General features: G+C 37.4%; 2 protein-coding genes across 2 annotated transcripts; one reads left to right on the top strand and one right to left on the bottom strand.

The window, feature by feature from the left end:
• Nucleotides 1-2,961: 2,961 nt before the first annotated feature.
• On the top strand, nucleotides 2,962-9,570 carry gnat2 (guanine nucleotide binding protein (G protein), alpha transducing activity polypeptide 2). Its single transcript, XM_043246541.1, has 8 exons — nucleotides 2,962-3,090; nucleotides 4,942-4,984; nucleotides 5,300-5,441; nucleotides 5,889-6,046; nucleotides 6,349-6,477; nucleotides 6,653-6,782; nucleotides 7,414-7,567; nucleotides 8,311-9,570. Exons 1-8 carry the CDS (start codon nucleotides 2,973-2,975, stop codon nucleotides 8,499-8,501), a joined length of 1,065 nt encoding a protein of 354 aa, XP_043102476.1. The 5' UTR covers nucleotides 2,962-2,972; the 3' UTR covers nucleotides 8,502-9,570.
• A 333-nt stretch (nucleotides 9,571-9,903) lies between these two features.
• On the bottom strand, nucleotides 9,904-22,013 carry gnai3 (guanine nucleotide binding protein (G protein), alpha inhibiting activity polypeptide 3). The gene is made up of 9 exons (XM_043246539.1): nucleotides 21,371-22,013; nucleotides 17,014-17,056; nucleotides 16,016-16,157; nucleotides 15,402-15,559; nucleotides 14,126-14,254; nucleotides 13,905-14,034; nucleotides 13,341-13,494; nucleotides 12,105-12,315; nucleotides 9,904-11,294 (listed from the first exon to the last, which is right to left on the bottom strand). The coding sequence occupies exons 1-8, from the start codon at nucleotides 21,486-21,488 to the stop codon at nucleotides 12,125-12,127; spliced, it is 1,065 nt and encodes a 354-aa protein (XP_043102474.1). The 5' UTR covers nucleotides 21,489-22,013; the 3' UTR covers nucleotides 9,904-11,294; nucleotides 12,105-12,124.
• Between the last annotated feature and the right edge of the window lie 1,303 nt (nucleotides 22,014-23,316).

The raw sequence follows: 23,316 nt of genomic DNA, 5'->3' as shown, positions 1-23,316 counted from the left end.
GCTTACATACGGACCCAAGGGTGAAATAACCTAGCTGATATTACACTACTGCAAAGGAAAAGTTTCATGCCGTGAAGATACAGAACACATGGTCTTTAGATGTAGTCAATATATTAAGAGAATAGTGAACAGATCAGGCAGAGTACATAAAGTAATGCTTTACCTCCCTCTTGTGGAGACTGAGAGTAATGCATTGTTTGTTTATATTACTGCGTCAATGTCACACACACACACACAAAAAAAAACATACATTGACGAGAATGAATCCAAAAAAAGAAATCTATGGCAAAATGGCAAAAACAATATAAATCCACATCTATTAGGACAGAGCATGTTACTGATTTTTACAAGCATGTGCCTTGACCAAGAGTGCATGATCTCACAAAGGACTGTAAGTGTACTGTACAGGCTACACCTTTATATGAATGCAAGAATATGTCATTAATGATTCAAACAGTCCTTGCGCTCGTGCTCTTTAAATTCTGTGTCAGGCTTGAATGCAGATCAGGTCTCTGCGAAAGCATGCATTTAGCTATTCCGTTTGAAACCGCAGGGCTGAGACACTCCTGCACCAGTCTCTTTCACGTATTAATTTTAGTGCATGAATTTTAGCATGAAAAATGGTGACAACCGTTTATGCATAATAATAATAATAAAATAATAAAACTAGCGCTAGAACTAGCATTACTTATACAACCTGCAGGTAAAAGTAAAAAAATATGTAACGACATTTTACACTGTTTTTATATCGTATAAGACATATTTTATGCAAATAAGCATCTAAAACGATCCCAGTGGACTGTGACCCACCCTGACCCACGAGGACCTCTGCTAGTAATCTTGTCTCTGTGCTGGATGGAGTGTTAGAGGCAGTCCTGGACCACAGAAACCCTAATGAGATTGGCTCTGATGAAGAGAAGGATACCGTGATTAGCTTGCTATATTCCTCTTGGAAGCATTTAGGGATTTGGGTGCTCTCAACCTGCCACAAGCAGTAAGAAAAAATCTGCTTACCCAAAGTGACGTGGGTTGAAATCTCGCTTTCACAGCGAACTTTTTCTTTCCCATCGTCCATCTGGGGAAAGGAGCATGCGCTCGCGAGTGGGAAGGGCGGATATATTTCTGGTTTTAGATCAGTGTAAACGGATTTGTTTCAGATCAACTGAAAGCAGAGTTAATGATTCGCTGAGGAGCGATTTTTGTCTTCTGGTTGACATGTAGGCCAATTTGTGCAGTGATTTTTAGACGGTCGGAACGCGACTTCGCGTTCCCTTGCTTTTAATCGCGGTGTTCTACGTAAGCATGCGCGAGGCGGAAGATACTTTGATGTATTTTCAATAAATGTTTAAAACATAATAAATGGCTGTAGGCTATTCTACAAAACCTTCTTCCAGAATTTCATCTGGACATCCACTTCCTATTATTTCATATTCCTTCACAAGCCATTAAGTAAACACAAAATAACTTTTAGATGGATTATTTTTTTTGTTAGTCATGGAATAGAATAGTTAAGTTAGCTTTTTACATACCTAAATATTAATATCAATGATATGAATATTTATACGTTCTGTAAATATTTAGTCAGGAGTAATACTTTTTCGGTGTATGACAACTATATACTTCCCTTACTAATGCATTGCCTGATATGCATCATCATTCTGCACATGCTAAACTTAAATCTAAGCAATGCATACACAATGCTTTTTAAAAAACGAATACGTATTGTTTATAAGCGTGGCATCTTCCCCAGTTATACCCTACTTCCTTTTCTCTATAGAGATTTGCTTTAATGAACGCATGTTTGCCAGAGCACATTTGTACTTATTAATCCTTGGGACATTCCATTATGGAAGTATATTGTATTTCATTATTCAAAATTGTCAAACAAAATCACCAAATGAATTTGGTTTACTTCACATCAAAGAAATACACAAAGAAATATTGGATGGATGTGAAAAGTTAAATCAGGCAGGTTGAATCATTTAAAACAAGTCCAATGGCCCGGTGAGAATAAATCTTATTGATGAGTTATAGTGCACAGTTAATGCACATTCATTAAGCGCAGTGGGTGGTGGAGATAAAGATCAGTTCAATGGTGTTAAAGATGATGTTAGAGAAGAGAACGGTGATCGGATGGCAACTTCAGCTCTGATTTTACCACTCCCATCTCCTGGAAACTAGACACACTGACCTGTAAGCTCTCCTCCTTTACCTCTAGTCCCCCAAGCTCGGGGTTACATAACACGTGGAACTGGTTGTGTGTGTGTGTCAAAGGGAGAATGTCATACATGTGTCAACCCCTCAGACAAAAGAGTCCACCAAGGACAAGAGCAAAACCCTTCATCCTCTGACCTCTAAGAACTAAATCAAAATTTTAGACTTTAACAGACTGAAATATTGTTAAGAACCACTATGTGGTGACAGTAAGGTAGACAGATTTTCTACATGCACATTTTCTGAATCTTTAAAGATTGTGAAACAGTCCTAGAACAGACGAAAGCTTCACCGTATCAGTCAAAATACCAAACAAGCCCCAACCGATATTATCATCTGATCAATGTCAAAAGCTAATTTATTAGAAGCATTGGTCCTAATTTTTTACAACCTTCATTTCTGTCCTTGTTAGCCGAGCTAATAGGATTGGCTGGTTCACACAGGAAGATCAGCAAAGCCCTCCCCAATCCTAAGCTAAGACTTTTGAGGTGGACAAGGAGGAATTAGAGGGGATAGAGCAACCAAAGGAGGAAGCAGGGCATTCTGCATCAGTCTCTGTGACTGTCTCTATCCGCTCGTCCATCCCGAGGTAGGTCAGTCACACCTAGAAGAGGAATCAAGACTTTTGCGACCCTCCTCCTGCCACGTGATCCAAAGTACAGGGCTACCTGTATCCATTTCTCTCTCCGCAAAGCACAGGGGAAGCCGGCAAAATTTCTTTCCTTGAGGAACTTGACAGGGAAGCGTCAGACGACGAGATGGGTAGCGGAGCGAGCGCAGAGGATAAGGAAATGGCCAAGAAGTCCAAAGAGCTGGAAAAACAGCTCCAGGAAGATGCTGATAAAGAAGCAAAAACCGTCAAACTTCTGCTGCTGGGTAAGAAATTGGTGTTCGTTTGATTCCTCAACCCAATGGTGCTGAGTTAAGAGATTCTGCATCCAGAATGAGCTACAGATGCTTTATGTACATTTGTTCCTGCAACAGGTGGTCACTACTAGTAAGCTGGAAGAAGTTGCAGCAGATATTAGCATCTTTGAAGAACTTCAGTTGTTTCTGAACATAGGATATATGCATCCTTGATAATTGATATGACACTGTGAGACAGATGCACTGATTAAGTAGCAACCTGATTTCTCGCAGCTTAATAAGTGACTCAAGTGACTTCAGAACAGTCAACACTATGAGAAAGTTTGTTTATCTATTTATTAGGAGTTATAGATGCAGCGCCTTAAGACAAATCTGGATTAAAAGGATTTGAGACTACCTTATGTAATATTATAAAGGACACAACTGTAATCAGTTGTAATGTTTGAATTCATAATGCAACATAAGAGATTACATACCATTTACAGAAAAAAAAAGATTATGTTATTTTGCACCGTATAACGGCATATACAACACTAGCAATGATTTTGCATGCAAATTAAGTGATGCAGGTCAGCTCTTTTTCTGGTAACCAGTTTTAACAGAAATGATGTTTGTCTGGTTAAAAGTTTAGATTAGCTTTTAAAAATGTTCGATTCCAGCTTGTCTTCAGCACATTTTCACTGCGAATGAAGTCGCCTTAAAAGATCACAACCTGAAGAACACTGTGATTTGACAGGAAGACCTGAATCCGATTACTGTGATGATTTAAGCCCCGATCCTCTTAAGCTCAGGTTCAGTTTATCTTCCAATGGGAACAGAAAGCAAAGGAGGCCGGTTTGAGTGCTCCTAACAGTTTATTACATCAAGACACATTACATCAGTGAGCAATTGTAGTTGCAAATCACTGTGAGACAGATGCATTGATTAAGTACCGACCTGATTTCTCAATGAAACACCTGATTTCTAAATGACTTCCTGTCTGAACTGTACGTTCATGACCTGCTATTCTAAAATAATAATAACAACATTCAAATACTAAATTAGAAGTAGATAAATTTGTTATAGATGCATCCTCCTCCATCTCTGTATAGTAAATTATTGAAGTGAGTATTCTCAGTAATTTAGTTCATGCACTTTTTGTACGATAAAAGCCAAAAAGTATGGTAATAATAGTGCTGATATGCGTTCACACCTGAGAATTAGGAAGTAGACAGCATAATTTAATCTAGTTGCTAAACTAGATGACGCATGTTCTCTTCACGACTACAGTTAGCTTAGGAAGCAAAGGGCACTTAAGAGTGACAGTTGCCCTGGGAGACGGTTGAGCCCCACCCCCTTGCCCTGGACTGACTGAGCTCCAAGACGAATCAAAGTGTCAGTGATCTTCTGAGAGGCTTTCCCTAACACAAATCCAATTGGGTCACTTTATAAGCAGAATAAAGAGCCTTCCTCTGACCTGGCCATCAGTGACTATCTATGAGTTTATTTTTAACAGATCATCTACTGCTTAACATTGACCTCGTTATTAAAATGAAAATTCAAAAAACTAAATTCAGGCACTATGTAACACGTATGACCTACAGTAACCATCATGTACACTGTAAACGTTTTTCAAAAGATTGACGGGAGTACGTTTTACAGGAAAATGCTATATCAGTCTTTCTGCTTCGAGAATTCACCTTTCATTCTGTGTCTTTGTAATTGTGTTTGATATTTACTGAGATATTTAAAAGCTAAACGTCACAGAGGGAATTTAGCTGGAATGTTGTTTTAAATTCAGTTTAAGAGCATTTCAGGGCTCCTCGTTTGTTTTTATTTGGCTCATGCATTGTTCTGCATCATATTTTTCTTGTCTTGTAGGTGCTGGTGAGTCAGGGAAGAGCACCATTGTAAAACAGATGAAGTGAGTTTAAACACATGCAACATCCAAAATATACGCATTATATCCAAATATCCATAAATAGTCTGTATCTATAAGGGATGTGGATGCACAGAATTCAGGATATATATTTTAAATGCATCCATGCATTCTAGTCAAATTTTTCTTTAACCGTTGGTGCGCATTTGGGAAGTGTCAGTGCATACAATGTCGTATCCCTTGTAATGCTAATGTGTGACCAACAGATGGTAGTGAATGTGAAGCCTGCCCTGTATATGTACTTTATGTACAGTACTCCCCTTCAAAACATTAATCAAAAACTCTGTTGCTCTCCCCAAGAATTCTCCATCAAGGTGGTTATACAAAAGAAGAACAAATGGAGTTTCGATCTATTATTTTTGGCAACATCCTGCAATCTGCTCTGGCCATCATCAGAGGCATGGAGATGCTGGATATAAACTTTGGGTCACCAGCAGCACAGGTCTGCAAAACATCTACAAAATACAAAAAAGACCAGTGATTAGTGTGTAGTAGTTCAGATGTAAACAAAATGCACACATGCAAAACTTTGGCGTATTAGAATTCGCCCCATCTGTTTTCATTTCAACTGTTCATGATCTACACTCTCTAGAAAAAAGTTTTCACCCTTTTAAAAAAGTGCATCTTATGTACCTTCTTTATCTTTACAGGGTGTATATTAATGGATAATTGAAATGAATAGACTTTTCCATACAGGATTCTCCAAACATTTAGATTGCTTAAAGCCTGTCCATGCAAACTTTTTTTTCGATAATACACTTGGAGTCACAATTAAGTCACAAAAGCTCTGTTGCTACTTCCTTTTTATTTTGTGACTATTAAATAATAGAAGGAATTACTAACTCACTGCAGGATGGCTAACAGTGCCCCAATTCTTTACCTCATGTAGGAGGATGGTCAGAAGCTCCAGAACTTGTCTGACTCCATTGAGGAGGGATCCATGCCTCCAGAGCTGGCCGATGTTATCAAAAGGCTATGGAAGGATTCGGGTGTGCAGGCCTCGTTTGATAGAGCTGCTGAGTACCAGCTGAACGACTCTGCTGGATAGTGAGTATAACACTCAGCAGGGACCTGAGGATGCGGTTGCATACTTCTCTTTGTTTTATGGAAATGCGGCACACTGGGGGTCAGAACTTCTGGAGAGAGTTTAGTTCAAACCCTGAAGCAATAATCTTGTATGATTATCTAGATCAGGTATGCTTAATTAAGGTTGTAGCTTAACTCGTGGGGTCTCCATGAACTGAGTTTGACACTCCTATAGTAGAGTTTTTATGCTTTGGAGATTTTCAGGACTTTAGCAGATGGGACAATTCAGGTGCGTCTGTTAATTTATGGCTCATCTCCAACAGCTACTTGAGCGAAATGGACAGAATCTGCAAACCTGACTACCTCCCCACTGAGCAGGATGTGCTGAGATCTCGAGTCAAGACTACTGGTATCATTGAGGAGCAGTTCTCCTGCAAAGAGCTTCACTTCAGGTGTGTCTTACCTGGTTCATTCTGACAGTAAAAATTGAGAGACAAAAATTCCTGCTGTAAAGAAACTGTCTGTCCAGGAGAGTGCCAGGTAGTTTTCAGCAGATTCTGTGTAACTAGAGCAAAAAGAACCAGCATTTTGAATGAAACCATTTTGTGACGTTTCACTGGGCTGCAGGATGTTTGATGTGGGTGGCCAGAGGTCAGAGAGGAAGAAGTGGATTCATTGTTTCGAAGGTGTGACTTGCATCATCTTCTGTGGAGCCCTGAGCGCTTATGACATGGTGTTGGTAGAAGATGATGAAGTGGTAAGTACTCATCTTTGGGCAATTCTATTAAAAAATAAATGTTTTATTGGTGTCTATGGTTCCATAAACAACATCTATGAAGTCTTTCGACTGAACAAAAGATTCTTTATAGAGGAATAAGGTTCTTTTATTTTTTTAACATGTTCTTCACACCAAGGAAAAATTGTTCACCGAAATATTCTTTGTGGAACCAAAAATGACTCTTCTATCCATCTTTTTCCTGACATAAAAATGGGCGATTTTGTAAATTCTATAGGTATAGCTTCTGGTCTCATCTGCGTCCAGCTATTTTTAGATGTAAAAGATGTAAAAGTTTGTCCTGCTGCTTGATATTGAAAATTGGTGTGTTTTATCATGTTATTTTATTTAATTATGAAAACACTGGTTTGTAGTGCCAACAGTTTTACTGTTTACTGCATGCTGTTTTTCTGCTAGTTCTTTTCCTAATGAACCAGTGTTGAGCAAACCACTTTATTTCAAAGAGCGAAGAACAGTCTTTACACATCCTTTAATCAGCAAAGAACACAAGATTATTTACATTACAGTGACTGAACAATGAATTTGATATGATGTTTTAAGCTTTACCAGTGCATCTCATCTTCTGTCATCTTATTTCTCATGTTTCCCTCAGAACCGCATGCATGAGAGTCTCCATCTCTTCAACAGTATCTGCAACCACAGGTTCTTCGCCACAACTTCCATTGTGCTTTTCCTCAACAAGAAAGATCTTTTCCAGGAGAAGATCAAGAAAGTCCACCTGAGTATCTGTTTTCCTGAATATGACGGTGAGTGAGGTCTCAATAAAAATAAACACATCACCTTTAAACCACAAGTTACCCAAAAATTAATTATGTCACCCTCAAACCGTTCCAAATCTGTATCCCTTTCTTCTGTAGAACTATAACTTTTTAAAGAAAGCATCTTGGGCATTCTTTTACATTTACTAAAAGCAGATGAGGACTGGGGCTAAGAAGCTATATAATGACAGCAAAGCACCATAAAATCAATCATAAAAGAGATTCATATGGCTTTGTGTGGTACAGACTTAAATTTAAGTTAGTCTTACTTTGCCCTAGCTCTCCCTGGCATGTTCACGAGACAATGTCTGACTGACAAATGAATCTTTCCTTTAAGCCTATCTTTTAAATGAACTCATTGAAGTATTCAAATGTTAACGGTTCACAGGAAGTGAGGACACTAGTGAATAATGACTTGAATTCAGTCCATTTCTGATATGGCTTCTTTCTGGTATGGACCTTTAACTGTGCTTTTACACTGTGTTTATAACTTCACCGCTATTCACATCATTATATTGAAATAGCGTCATCAGAATATTCTTCAAAAATTCATCCCAGTAGATAGAAGGTCAAACAGGTTTAGATCAGCATGATCTATGAAGGAAATGAGCATCATAGCTCATCGCGAACACTTGGTGGTACTGGATTTGTAAATACAAATACACAACAGTCCAAATAATATTCACTGAATTTGCCCACCAAACATGACTTTGAATATCCTGATTTTTCAGGTCCAAACACATACGAAGATGCCAGCAACTACATCAAGACTCAATTTAATGATCTGAACATGAAGAAGGGAGTGAAAGAGATCTATGCACACATGACCTGCGCCACAGACACAAAGAATGTCGAGATCGTGTTTAACGCCGTGACAGACATTATCATAAAAGAAAACCTTAAGGATTGCGGTCTGTTCTAAATACGATCTACTTTTTCAAAGGTATGTTTCCTAAAAAAAAACAAAGCAGATTCTTACTGTCTACACTGGACACAAAAGGAACATTTTAAGTAGATAACTCAAAAACACCTTCAGTTGATGAAAGCTCCATTTTTATTTTTTACTATCTATACTTCTAACTGTGGTAGTAAACAAGCATTTTGTAATATTTGACTTTTTCAGATCTTTCTGCCCCATCCCCACCAGCATGATTGGATTGACTCTGGTGAAGTTGCCACAATAACAAAAGAACATCCACAGGTGGCGTAAAGGTGAACTCTACAGCAAGCGGTCAAGTGTGGTCAGCGGATCCCCGGCCAAAGAACAACCTCAACAACTTTACCAAACCTCAGAGACTAGTTCCAGATTAGACTAATGGCCTCTGCCCTGTCAAGGGACTCTAAAACATTTCCAAATACAACTAGTAGAGACAACGAGAGAAGGATTACCAAAGGAACGGGACTTTTGATGCTATGAGTTATTGATGCTTGTAGAGAAGCTTCCTCTTGATGTGTTTTAATGTTAAACCTATAGAGGTTTGACGGTTAGATGTTTTTTTTTTTCTTCCCCCATTCATTTCCAGAAAAAGAAAAGTAAATTTAATTGCTCTATTAAAAAGATCGAAGTGGGACCCCGTCAGATCCCATGGTAGCAATTAGAAACATTCTTATATGTACAGCATCTGGTTTCCTTTGAGAGAGTTAAAACTTGCATATCAGCAAGACGTGATTGTATGAATTCAGCCAGCTCACACAATATATGAAAGATGTTTCTTTTTCAGCCCCAAATACAGTAGGGCAGTATGTTTTGTAAATAAGAGTAGGAAAAAAAAATCCGTTTCAAAAAAGGTTCTATATAAAATATATATGGCGAAATAAATATATATATTTATGATACAGTATTACAGTAACAAGTGAAAATTCTAGAATGGCTGTTGCTTTGTTTAAAACCTGAGGTCTGAATTTGTGGAGATGTTTTGGAATGTAAATGTAGGCACATGAAATAAAGACTTGCATCAATTTCACTGCTTGCTGGTGTTGAATTAATATTATGTGCTGAAAATGGCTGACCATTAGCTTTACTCTAATTGTGCACTTTCACAAAACACCGACCTTACATTGTTTTAATTGGGATTTTCAAACACCGACTCTTTGCTAATTTTGAATGAACCACAGAACAAAACACTCTTTTTGCTAAGAGTATTATCTAATCAAAAAGAGATGTCTTCATGACAGCAAAACTGAATAGTAAAGTTATCTAACAATCGTGAGACTATACACATATATACATATTTAGAGGCACAGACACCATCAGAGAAACAACTGGAATAGCAGGAAACAAAAGATCCAGAAATGGCATTTGAAGTATCAGATCATGCACACGGTCTCATTAAAACAAGACAAAATATATTTAGGTATGATTCTTTGTTAAAATTTGCATTTACCGTTTGAACATCAAAGACTAAAATGTAAATTATTTCTGATCGTGATTATGTATATACTCTTTTGCAATTTGATTATATATGCATATTCTCAAATCTGTGGAAATTGTTGACATTGTGTTTTGCAGAGTTACATGTGATCAGAAAAGCCCATAAAACAACAGGTTTTAAGTTATAATCAACAAAAGGGTTTTCAGAAAGCTAAACAAATCAGGTTGTTAGCATATTAGTGATTCAGTGCTATCATTAAAGCTAGATGTTCAACTGCACTATAGCTAAAATAGTTTAATAAAATAATGCACAGTGATATAGAAAAGAATTCACAGATTGTTGCATGAATACAGACTGAGTACATGAATGTACTCTAATTGGAATACTATACTTTTTTTAGTAATATACAGATCGTGTCTGTCTTGCTCGTGCTGGTAACTCTGGCTGTTTGGCATGTTCTGGAAGCAACATCTGACTTGATGTCAGCACATTTCAATATTAAATACATGTATTAAAAACCAGATCACATTGTGTCAATTTGTTTAAAAATACTGAAATCCACAGGATTAAACAAAAGCACATCAAACAAGTCTTGTAAAATTTGTACCCCATCAAGAATGAAAATCTGGCCATCGTGTTCTTGACCCAACAGAGTCGTTATTTCTGAACCATTCAGAAATGTATCTGTGAGAAAAACATTTGTTCACATCTTTACTGGTCTTCAAGAGATACAAAAATAGTGGGTTGTATGAAGCGTTATATAAAACGATCCATGCCTAATTAATGAAAAAATAAATGGCGTCCTATTGCTGTGTGATTTGGGCTGTGAATTACTAAAGGTATAACACAATATACAACAATAGTTCCCACACTAGCTGCTTAATTCGGGGAAGTATGCAAATATATGCAAACTTAAATACAGTCCTAAAAATTAATACAATAGCTAACTTTAAAAATTTTTTAAATTAGCTAACTTTCAAATAAGAACTGATATTGTTATTAAAAGCACTCAGATCAAAATCTCGCTGTCTGTTGTGTTAAAAAAAAAAACTAAACAAAGATATTGGATGCAACTGAGGTTAGTATATAGACACATATTACTGTCAGTTGTGGATTATGATTAATGCATAGTGAACAGAATGAAGCTGTAATGGCAATAAAGTAACAAAAAAGAAATAATGTCCATAACAGACTGTTATTAAGAAGGATATGGGAGGAAAATGTCCATGGGCTTAGGTACTGCATTTAGTGTAAAGAGTGCATGCAGCGGGGAGGAAGTCTCTCTTGTTCGTTCGCCAACAGAAGAAACCAGTCAGTGAACTTCGGAAATCTTCCATAAATAACTGTCAATAAAAAAAAGTGTCTTAATAATAATAATAATAATAATAATAATAATAATATATAAAACACATTTCATGTTTTTAAAATGACCAGGGGTCTGCGGGTTTCAATACATATGTTTTTTACATTCTTAAAAAGTTACTCCATCCCAAAATGACAATCACTTACCCCCATGTTGTTTCAAACCCGTAAAAGCTTTGTTGATCTTCAGAAAACAATTTAAGGTATTTTGAATGAAACTGTGACAGGGTGCTTAAAGTGCTTGAATTTGATTTTTTCAAATTTAAGTCCTGAAAAACCCTTGAAAACAGCCATACTTTTAAGGTACCTTAAAAGTGCTTGAATGTTTAAAAGGCAGTTTATATAATATTAGTATACATTTTTGTTTTTCATAAAATCAATCTTTTCTCACAAAATTAACGATGCAGCACGTCTGATTTTACACTTAAATATATTACTTAATTTACTAATTTAACGCAATTATCAATATTACTTGATTACCAAGATAATCATTCCTTATGGCTCTAGATGAGTTAAATGTTTCAAAATACAACTGCATTGTTTTGCTTTTTGCAATTAAAAGAAAAATGATTCGTTTGCCATAACCTGTAACGTTATGAAACATTATGTTGCCTCTAGCGGATGCTGTCCAAAATGAGGCTACGGTGAAGTCATGTTGCCGAAGAATTAAATAAAGTCGTTATTTTTCACGTTTGAACCACTGATGGCAGATGGAATATTCAGACGACGTCCTTCATACTTTTCTAGACCTTGACAGTGCAATTTACCCTTTTCTCTTTCTCTGGATTTACCTTATCAGACAGATGTTGCTTCAATAGAGGCCACACTCTATGAGGTTATTCTTGATGATCACATCAGTGACCGCATCAAACACAAACTGTACGTTCTTGGTGTCCGTGGCACAAGTGAAGTGTGTGTAGATCTCCTTTGTGTCCTTTCTTCTGTTCAGATCCTCAAACTGGCACTGGATGTATGCTGCTGCCTCCTCGTAAGTGTCTGTTCCTGAACAACAGAGATTGTGTGATTTAACATTACCGTTTAGAAGTTTGGGATACGATATATTTACTGATTTTACTATTTTTTTTTCAGCAAGCATGCAACAAATAGACAAAAACGACATTTAAATTCTTACATAAGACTTCTACTTACGCTGTACTAAAAGCTGTTCTTTTGAGCAGCATATAAAGAAAGATTTCTAAAGGATCACGTGACACTGAAAACTGGAGTAATGGCTGCTGAAAATCCAGCTTTGCAATCATAGCAATAAATTATATTCTAAAATATGTTTAAAATAAAAAGAGTACCTATTCCAGCAACTTTTTGGGGTATGGAGAAGGAACGAGACATGATTATTCAGGGCACAAAATAAAAACACTTTTTGGAAGAGTATATCAGAGCATCTTAGTGATTCAAGATTTTTAGTGAGGCAAAATGTTCAGCTAATGGTCCGGCCCAATGGCAAAATAAACTGTGCCACTTTTTATACATGAAAGATTTCAATGAAATACGCTGAGCACGAACCAACATCCGTGAATGTACTGTGTTTAAAATATAAAGACCGAGAGAGACATTAAAACATCTCCGAACCGGCAAGACATTCTCTCAGCCCTGCAGGATGAAGACTAGCAGACACAAAACAGAGGTTTTTCCACAGCACTTGGACAACGAATAGCTCCTCTCCTCTGATAGGCTGTTCAAACTCAACCTCACATAGTCCCTACTTCATTTTATAACTTTTTATAAACAAGCAATAACTCATGCACTCTGCCTTTTGCCCTAAAGCCTCTACCGATATAATGACGCTCGAGTAAAAATACGACTTACTGGTTATCTGCAGATCCATCTAATTTTAGACACGATTAAAATAGTTCATGTTTTCCGGGACTAAATCCAAAAAAAAGTATTGTTGACTATACTGTCCTGAAACAAACCCGTCCTGAGTGGGCATCATCATTCACCATTGAAGCGTAAACTACTAATGCTTGTACCTCAGTATATCCTTTCATTTATAAGAACAATATTCTCACCAGAGTATTCTGGGTAGCATATCGTAAGTGGACTCCTTTTGATCTTCTCCTCGAACAGATCCTTCTTATTGAGGAAGAGAATGATGGATGTGTCTGTGAACCATTTGTTGTTGCAGATGCTGTCAAAAAGCTTCATGCTCTCATGCATACGGTTCTGTGGACACATCGAGATCACTACATGACTAATTTTTACATTTGTTTGGAAAATGCTTGGTTTGACAAGAGAGAGCCGAGATTTTCACAGAGTACAAAAAACAGTGCCCAAATACAATCAAGGGTTATTTATTTCTTTGACATCGTGCATATTGACTCTACTGAAAATCAATATGCAACCTCAAATCATCCTTGTATGGAAAAATAATCAGTGTATTTTAAGAAATTGGGTCTCATGAGGAAACTATGCGCCCTTTTCAGGAGCTAAGAGGAAATCACTTTAACACAACCAGTTCGAATGGGAACATCCCCTGTGGTACTGAGATCTGGAAGCAGCTTTTCTCACTGATTATTTGTCATTAATCCATCATAACAAATGTGAACAGATTAGTGTGCCATTCTGAAACTCACCATCTCTTCATCCTCAGCTAGCACCAGGTCATAGTCGCTGAGCGCCACGCAGAAGATAATAGCAGTGACACCTTCAAAACAGTGGATCCATTTCTTCCGTTCTGAACGCTGGCCACCAACATCAAACATCCTGTGCAGACACAAGCAGCACAACACAGGTTTACGGTGATCAGGACTTAGAAAGAAAGAAAGAAGAAAAAATGAGAGAGAAGGGCACTTACTTGAAGTAGAGCTCTTTGAAGGTGAAGTGTGTTTCTACAATGCCAGTGGTCTTGACTCGAGTCCTCAGCACATCTTGTTGAGTGGGCATGTAGGTGAGGTGGGATATCCTATCCAGGTCGTTTAGATAGCTGGACAAGAGACAAAGCGTACTGAGCGATTTGATTGAAAATATTGACAATTAAAATAACTGTTTCTTAAAATGTTTTTCCCATTACTTTTGATCAGTTTATTACGTCCTTGCTAATAAATAAATCTGTGGTGTTTCCAAACTAAAAGTTTTTGTTTAAATGATATATGTGTATACTATGTATATTTATTATTATATACAGTATATATACATATATATATATATATATATATATATATATATATATATATATATATATATATAAAGTACATGCATTTACATGTTTATATTTATATTAATTTAAATTTACATTATATATAAATATATTTAATATATAAACATGCATGTATGTACATTTGAAAACTGAAGTCTATCTTTTCGGTTAATATTGTGGGAATAACAAATGACTATGGTGGTGGATATTTTCTATTCTATTTAGGAATATCCTTAAAATATATAAAAAAATATCCATATTGTATCTTGTTTTAAATCGAATTTAAAGACAGATCGCTATTTTTTTGCAATATAACTATAACAACAGTGATGTGTTGTGTGTTTTATTCCATGTGTGTAAAAAAGTTTTGTATTTTGGTTTTGCAAAGCACCTTTGTCAACTTATTTTAATGCACCAGAGATGAATACTGGCTGATAAGTGGGGAGAGGGTGCAAAAATGAGAATCACTACAATACAGCCCGATGTTACCAAAGCGCTGCTGTTGTAAAAATACAGATGTTTCCATCACAACAACCCACCCTTCTGATTTTGCTATAAAAGCATGGGTCCCACTTAGAGGAAAGAACTTGGCTCTTGATTATTATCACTAGAAACATTCTTAGTGGCTACCAAAGCTGAAAACAAGCAAAAGAATGACTGTAACATGAAAAAAACCTGAGGGAAAAAGACAGCCACAAGTTTCCCCAGAAATGAGCTGGAATCTACCAGGTAAAAGAAGCTGAGCAAGTTTGCACAAGCAAGATGGAGCATGATCAGACGTACAGCTGTGCCTCTGCCTGAATCTTTTCCATTTGCGAACTAAACTAATTTCCTGTCAACAAATCACTTCTAACAAAAGATACGACAAACCAAACGTACTGCAAGTAAAAATAAAATGATGTAAAGTTGAACAAAAAAAGTCAAGGACACTTACTAGGCTGCTGAATCATTGAGCTGATACTCTCGCGATCTAACGAAACACGTCTGTACTCCTTCGTCCTTCCACAGCCGGCGGATGACCCCAGAGAGCTCAGGGGTCATGACTCCTTCCTCTGCAGTGCCGGCGAGGACAAAGAGCTGCCGAGCATCGTCCTGACGTTAAACAGAACAACAGAAGTCTTTTTGACTGTTTGATATATGTCTTAGATTTTTTTGGTGGTAGTAGCTAAAAATACATTAAATTTTGTTCAGTTTTATATTTATTCCTGGACTGAAAACATTTATTTTGTCCATCAAAAATGTTTCCTCTATGGAATGCTAAATGCTATTTATTTCTATTTATATTGCTAAATATTATGAATATAAATCATTCTTCCTTTGGTGAAATATTTGGCAAAAAACACTGTTGGAAAACATCAGTGTGTTCTTAGTGTATTTAGAAATAATGACCAATTATGGTGGTACATGGCGTCATGATTTTATAAATGATCCGAAATACTTTTTTAAGTTTTTCCAAGTTGTAAGCTCTTTTTGGGTTGACCAGAGGGTGAATTTGATAGGCAACACTGTACTCTACACGAGAGAAGTGTTTTTATTTATTTATCTTACCGCTCTTGCAGGATCCCCAAAGTCGATCTTTAAGCGGCCCATGGCCCTAATAATGGCAATGATGGATTGAATAGTGTTGCTATAAACTACGACTTTATACTGCTTGCACTCCTCATCCGAGTAGCCATCTTCATGAATGATCCTTAAGTAAAACAGATCAGATAATGCACATCATACAAAACAATTCAATCAACAAGATCCAATAATAACTGCCAGTATTATATCTCTATAAACTGTGTGCACAAGAGGCCATGATGATGAATTCTAACGGTAGTGCTACACGAACTAAAAAAATTCTGTTCAAATAGTAAACAAATGGGGAAAATTTAGATTTCTTGAATGGCCATATAATCATTCATTTCTATACAAAATTATATTATTATTATTATTATTACATAAAATGTTTGTCATATACAATGATTTTATATTTATTTTTAATACAATTATTAATGACATTATTTAATAGTTATATATGTTCTAATAATTATATAGAACAATTATTTATGTGTGTGAATACACACACACACACTTGCTGTATAATATACATATACATTTTATATATTAATATACAACATAATATTAACACACATATATATTAGAATACATAACATCAGAAATTATTACATTTTGTAGATTAAATATTATATACAATGGCATTTTTAATTTTTTTATAAATATAATGTGTGTGTTTGTGTGTGTATAACTACCCATCTATAATTATGAACTAAAACTGCACTAAATATATTTATTTTGCATAAACATATACATTTATGTACAATATAAAAAACATCTAAAATGAATTATGCGCTTAATAATTATAAAATCAATAAATACTTAATGCAATTATATAACCACTACACTGTATGTCATAGTGGCCAAACGTTTGCCTGAAGGTTTTCCACAACGAGAACAAAAAGCAGAGGGAATGTCTTGCATATCCGCATAAAGGAAATCATTTTATTATTTTTATTTTTTCCCAAAAAAATCAAAACACTCACTTCATTTGTTTCACTATTGTGCTCTTCCCCGATTCCCCAGCACCTAAAAGAGCACAAACAACACAGAACGTTGTTGATGAGGTTGATATGGCAAATCGATAAATGCAGTTTATTCGCCTGACCCCAAACATCACACGCTCAGGAGAAGGTCTGCATTAGATGAATGGAAGCTTTCAACCTCTGCCTCCCACATCACAAGCCCAGCATGAGCTGCAGAACGAGCTCTCTATTTCGGGTTGTGCTTGCCATACGGTGAGATTAAATACCCTGAAGATGAAAGGTTTGTCTGATGTTAGCTCCCCCAGCCGAAGTGTTTGTGAGGACAGCGGGGGCTACGATAGGTGAACTTTTTTTAACCAAGTCAAATGACTCACTTAAACGGCTTATTAACTAACACACCAGAAAGAGATGTTTGTACCAACATGAGAAAGCAGGCCAGTGGACACATGATACGTAATACGTAATCCAATGCTTTACTTGAATTAATATTAGCGTAGTTTACATAACACTTTACATTAATATGCCATTTTGCAGGCATTGCACGTACGTATCTTTTACATACCTACATTTTTGTACTCAAATGAATAAGACTTGAATTAAAACATCCTTTGGCTTTCCATTCTGGTTGAAAAAAATAAATCTGGTCCAGTAACAACTGATCGACTGTTCAGTCTTCAGGATCATTTGTGCCGGTGGTTACGTGCAGCAAATCTACTGTAGGATGCATAAAGGGTTAGATCAATAATGTCTGCTTCTGAGGTGTGGCTTGCTGCCATATTAGCCCAAATTTATGGCATGGTGAAGGAATAATTGTGGGTCTTGGGGGCTAGAGAATCATGTGGAAAATTTCTTCTGAGAGCCTTGAACCGCAGGCATGCTGCAGCTGAGAGCGAGACGGCCAAAACGTCCTGCCATGTCTGATGAGGCCTTGGCACAAGTAAAAGGTCAATGAGTTATCAATGGTTGAGCCAAACTGAGTTTTCATGATAGTCCGTTCTGGAATTGCCAAATAGATCGAGAACACACAAACCTATCGACCTTTCCACCAGCGTACACTTAGGCAAGCCGGATGTGGGCTAGTCATTTTTGTTTAAAGGATAGGTTTACTCAAAAAACGTCGAATCGGTTTGATTTGTGCATGAATCACTGCAGGAAAAGTTCACCCAAAAGATTCTGTCATTATTTCCTCATACTCAGGTTGTTTTAAACATGTTATGTTAAGCACAAAAAAATGGAAGAAATTTGTTTGAAAAAACTTGATGGTGAGCAAATGTTGAAATAATTAACATTTTTGTATGAACTGGATACAAGACATTTTACAACGTTAGCTCTCTCATTAACATACTGTGAATCAAATCAGCAGTAAAAATCTGCCAACGACAGTATCATGCATTTTGCTTCTCTAGATCAAATATGTGTATTAATTATTATTGGAGAATTGCTCAAAACTGTTACTCGTGTTACAAAGTAAAATACACAAGCAATCGGAATGAACGGGTGAAAGCACTGATTTAGGATCAGCCAAAGTCAATGCATTTGTTCTTTTCACACAAACTGGATTGCAGATCAGAACTTGCACACTTTTTCCTAATAAGTAACCATAGCACTGCATTTACAGCCACTTGAGAGGCACACGTGGTTTCACTGGTTCTGCATGGCACAGTCACATACACATCTGTGAGCGTTTCAATGGGTGTGTGAATGGCTTACTCCTGCTGTAATTATACAGTTAGCTGCCGTGGCATGTGCAGTGTGGTTAAGATGGCTGTTATTATCATCCGTAGCCTAGCAGAGCCATGTTTTATGATTTATATCTTTTTTTTTCTATTTCAATAGTCCAGGTTTACATTGAGCAGTGGGCTGACCCTTGAGGACGAACCCCCTACTGAGCAATATCCTCATGTGGGATAATCATGGTGTTTTCAAACGGAAACTAATTTTACATCGAGAAATCATCTCTCAGCTGACGAGCAAAAGGTTTCTTTCAGAAATGGAGAGTTTAAACCAAAAACGTCATTATTTACTCACCCTCGGTTTTTTCTGTTGAAGACAAAAGGACTTTTTTTAACAGATTGGGCATTCGTGTGAGTTCAGCTCATAAATGTGATCTTTCCACAATGTCGTAATTACAAGTGTGAAACACTGAACTTTCTGAGAGACTAGAGGTTCGGGGTTGGGGGAACACAATAGATGCAGCATCTCTAGTGATGTTAATTTAGTTAAATATTAAGTGTGCTATTTTCAAGACAACAACTTTCCTAGGCTAAAATAAATAAATAAAAATAATCAACTTATTAAAACAATTTCTGCATGGTTTTTAGAACTCAAAATGAAATGGTTAAAAAAAACACTTTTCTTCTTTCTTTACTCACCAAGAGATTGGTAAAATAATCAGGAGTTAATGTTATAAGAATACTATAAGAATACTTTTTGTACCAAAATAAAAACTTTATTCAACAATTCAGCGTATACTGTTTTGTATCAGCTGTGTTTTTTTTTTTTTTTCAGATCAAAGCAACGAATGAAGGTTGTACGGGTTTAGAACAACATGAGTGCCAGTAATTAATCACAGAATTTTAATTTTTGGGTAAACAATTCTTTGTATGGAGTACTTCTATTTTGTCCTTGATAGGGTTGATCACAAAAAAAAATGTCTTCATGTTTTTTGTGAATAAAATTGAATTCAACTGGCTCCAAAATGCAGTTTAGTTCCCAATTATCTTCAAAACATCCTGTGATACTGTGTTTCGAAGCGGACACGCAGGTTTGGAAAGCATAAGGGTGAGTAAAAGTTAACAGAATTTTCTTTTTTTTTGAGCGGAGTAGCCCTTTAAACAGCCCGCTTGAATTGCAGTTCAGCCAGAAGTAATAGTAGAGTCATCATAGCCTAATGCACCCGAATCTGCTGATGTCAGGAGATTCACAGAGAACACAAAGAAAAAGCCACAAGTGAATTCCCACAATGTGATTAAGCTCAGAGCTCACTGTGCAATGCTAATTACAACTCATCCATAGTCGACTCTGCTAGACAGTTGCGATCCTCTTGCCTAGGGATGTTGCCGTGTCACCTAATCTCACCAGCAGTATTAAAACAGCAAGCTCGTATAAGAACAATCAGTAATTCAGAAAGACTCGCTAGTTCAGAGGAGTTGGTCTTGGTCCAGCTGTAACCTCAGAACTCGCCGTCCTCGGACAGTTCTTTCAGAGCGCCTTTTATTTATGAACTGCATTCTGTGTTTAACGGAGCATGTAATATTCGGCTCATTGAAACGCTCGTCCCACTTCCAGCGTAATGTTGGTTTCCACATCCAGAGTAGAAAGCCGCCCCCCCCCCCTCCCCTCCCAACCCCTACATGCCCCGATGCATCATTTAAATGGTACGAAGGAGAGGGTTTCATAACTCGGGGAGATCACAAAACAAAGATCACACAAATGTTGATCCACTTACGGGAATGCTGTCTTGGATATGCACGATTGCTTAATCTACTCAAACAGCTTTAACCCGTTTTGACAAGAGTCTGCATGTAGAAGAATATCAGTGTAAAGGAACACAATCCCACACAGAAATCACGGATGTCACTGACCGCAGTATGATTTACTCAGGGGAAAGCACCTCTCTGTCACAAGGCACTCGCTACTTTATGAGAATATCTTTTTATGGTAATGAGTTTAGAAGCAATTAACATTGCTTTTAATAACATCTACCTGCATGCAACTGTTTTCTTGGGCGCTTCTGTCTCTCAAAATTAGCACGCTTCCCACTTAGAATCCAAAAACAAACAAGACAGACGAAACACCAGTATTTTGTCACTCTGATGGTCCAAATCAGCCATTATCTCCTGAATTCCATCACGCTTTGATAGCTGGAATACTGCCATAGTCACACTGTTTTGTTGTGATCCCCGGCTCTGTGTGTGTGTGTGTGTGTGTGTGTGTGTTCGCTTCTCTTGTCACACAGAGCGACCAAATGCTGTAGGTTAAATATGGTAATAAAATGTGATGCTCACTGGATGTTTGTGGGACACTGGGGGAGGACTGCCAAAGAGAAACATGTTTTGACAGCACACCGAGCCAAGACTAGTACAAACACGGCACATTCTGAATCCGCTTCGTAATTTAGTCGACAGGTCTGAATAATGTTCAACAGGTTGTCGATCTTTGTTCTACACTCTGTGAAATATTTCATTAAGCTGTTTTCAATTTTAACACGGCAAGCTGACTTTTTGAAGCGCTTCGCATTAGCGAAGGCAATCGACAAGCGATTCGTGAAAGAAAAAAACAACAACAACACAGAAAAAAAGTAAACAGTGTACCACAAAATTAAACACTGATATGACTAAATGCTACCGTGTCATACCGAGCAGCAGTAGTTTGACTTCTCTGGATGCTTTCTCTCCGTCCTCCCGCAGGTCCCGGTCAATCATCTTACTCCTCTCCATCGCTGCTTTATCTTCAGCACTTAACGTGCAACCCATTTTGCAAAACGTTTATAAACGATTAAAGGGAACCTTTAAAACTGGACGTTGCGGTAATGTTCCTTCACCTTGACGGATAACGAAGCCGAGCAGAGAAAAGGCGTTGGCGGGTTCGCACGAGACGATGCCAGCGTATGAAAACAGATACTTTAAAACATATTTAAACGGCGGGGTCTTGTAACATCGAGCTTAAACCGGACCGAGATCCACCGAAACTACATCGGTCGGGGACAGAGCAGAGGATCCAAAACCACAAAGCCAGATGAACAATGTTTCCGTGACTAAAAAGTTTCCACCGCTGGTGTTCTGCGGTCTGCTGTTGAACGCCGGTTTAAGTTTTTTTCACGCAAAAACGGTATCCAAGACTGTATCCAAAACATGTAGCTAAATGTCTCGCGGTGGATCGCAGTTAGAGCCCCTAACGAATCGGTGTTTTTGAACAAATCTTTTAAATGAACGAATCGTTCTCGTTGCGCGCATTGACTCGTTCTCCGGTGGCTCTCCCGTTTGAAGCGCGTGACTGACGTCCGAACCATCTGAACTCTAGGAGGCAGCGTTATTGGTTGGACCGAGTGAACGAACACGCCTCTCTCACCAAACGAATCAGATTTGAGTCTCAACGAGCGACAGTCGGAGCGGCACTAATCCAAACTGATTTAGTATCTGGTTCTTGAACTGAGATTTAACTCTTAAGATGTGAACTGACTGTTTTTCAAAGAAATGTTAACAAACGATGATAATAAAAAATAAATTTTAAGCAACTGGTTGATTGATGATTCGCCGATAACCCACAAAAAAAAGCACTTGTCGCCACTAATGCTACAGAAAGAATCACTGAATGAATCGATGAATCTTTTAACCGCGCGATTCGACTCACCTGCGGGATAAATCTACGGTAAAACTCGGGAAAAAAAACGAATTTATTTATTTATTCAGGCCTATTTATTGAACCATTTTGCGTTAAGAAATGCTTCCATGAGTTTAGGCCTTTAAAACAAACGAATGTTATATAAAATAGAGATTTGCCCAACACTTGAAACAATTAGTTTTAATACGACTTTGATCACAATGTATAGCATTTTTGAGATTTTCACCTCAGTGCATGTTTACAGACGGAGATAACTTCTGCATTGTAGCTTTGTAAAGTGATGCAGCAGGTTATGATAAGGGTCTTTTGCTCATGAACGCACTCCCTTAGCCAGAGAAATGTCACAGAGGATAAGTTACCATGGAAACAGCAAGTCCCACAGTGGTTGAGAATAAAGCCTGTGTTCCGCCACTGAATCACAGTTGAGCTGAGTCTGGATTTGTTTAGTCTCACTGTGGATCTCGGACTTAAGAACAGGAATGTTCCTTTACCTGCTGTCAAGTGCAATTATCTCCGGAATTTATAACGTCCCAATAGCATACATTAGAAAATATGCATACATTTCAAACTCCCATCGCTGCTTCTCTTTATTAATCAAAACATACATTTTGATAACACAGAAAGCAATGTTTAGAGAGACCTTGATTAATTATTCACAGAGACGCAGTTTATTTTGACTGTAATGTAATCGTTGTCTTTTGTAAATCTAAAACAGCTACTGGAAACTCTCTGGACGAACTGATCTCTAATCAGGGCCGAGGAGCAACCTCCCCCAGTGCTGCGAATGACTTCACAAAGCTCTCAACACCTTCATCTCTCAGCAGAGCTAAAAGGTCAGGTTGTTTGAACTTCACCACTAGGGGCCTCCCTCTTACTTACCAAACATCAAAGTACACTGATGTGAGTCGCACTGATGTGTGTTTGGGCATGTTCGTAAATATCTGTATAAATATATATATA

This window comes from Puntigrus tetrazona, chromosome 8 (genome assembly GCF_018831695.1).
Source record: "Puntigrus tetrazona isolate hp1 chromosome 8, ASM1883169v1, whole genome shotgun sequence".
In the NCBI taxonomy this organism is placed as follows: Eukaryota; Metazoa; Chordata; class Actinopteri; order Cypriniformes; family Cyprinidae; genus Puntigrus; species Puntigrus tetrazona.
Note: the sequence above shows the minus strand (reverse complement) of the source record. Positions and strands in the feature narration are given on the sequence as shown.

Excerpts from the sequence above, each read along its gene's own strand:
- gnat2 (XM_043246541.1), top strand. The coding sequence starts at position 2,973 with ATGGGTAGCGGAGCGAGCGCAGAGGATAAGGAAATGGCCAAGAAGTCC. Across the intron at positions 6,478-6,652 it reads TGCAAAGAGCTTCACTTCAG|GATGTTTGATGTGGGTGGCC; the intron begins GTGTGTCTTACC and ends ACTGGGCTGCAG. Across the intron at positions 6,783-7,413 it reads TGGTAGAAGATGATGAAGTG|AACCGCATGCATGAGAGTCT; the intron begins GTAAGTACTCAT and ends TGTTTCCCTCAG.
- gnai3 (XM_043246539.1), bottom strand. The coding sequence starts at position 21,488 with ATGGGTTGCACGTTAAGTGCTGAAGATAAAGCAGCGATGGAGAGGAGT. Across the intron at positions 13,495-13,904 it reads TAGCTGAGGATGAAGAGATG|AACCGTATGCATGAGAGCAT; the intron begins GTGAGTTTCAGA and ends ATGTGTCCACAG. Across the intron at positions 12,316-13,340 it reads ATGCTACCCAGAATACTCTG|GAACAGACACTTACGAGGAG; the intron begins GTGAGAATATTG and ends TCTGTTGTTCAG.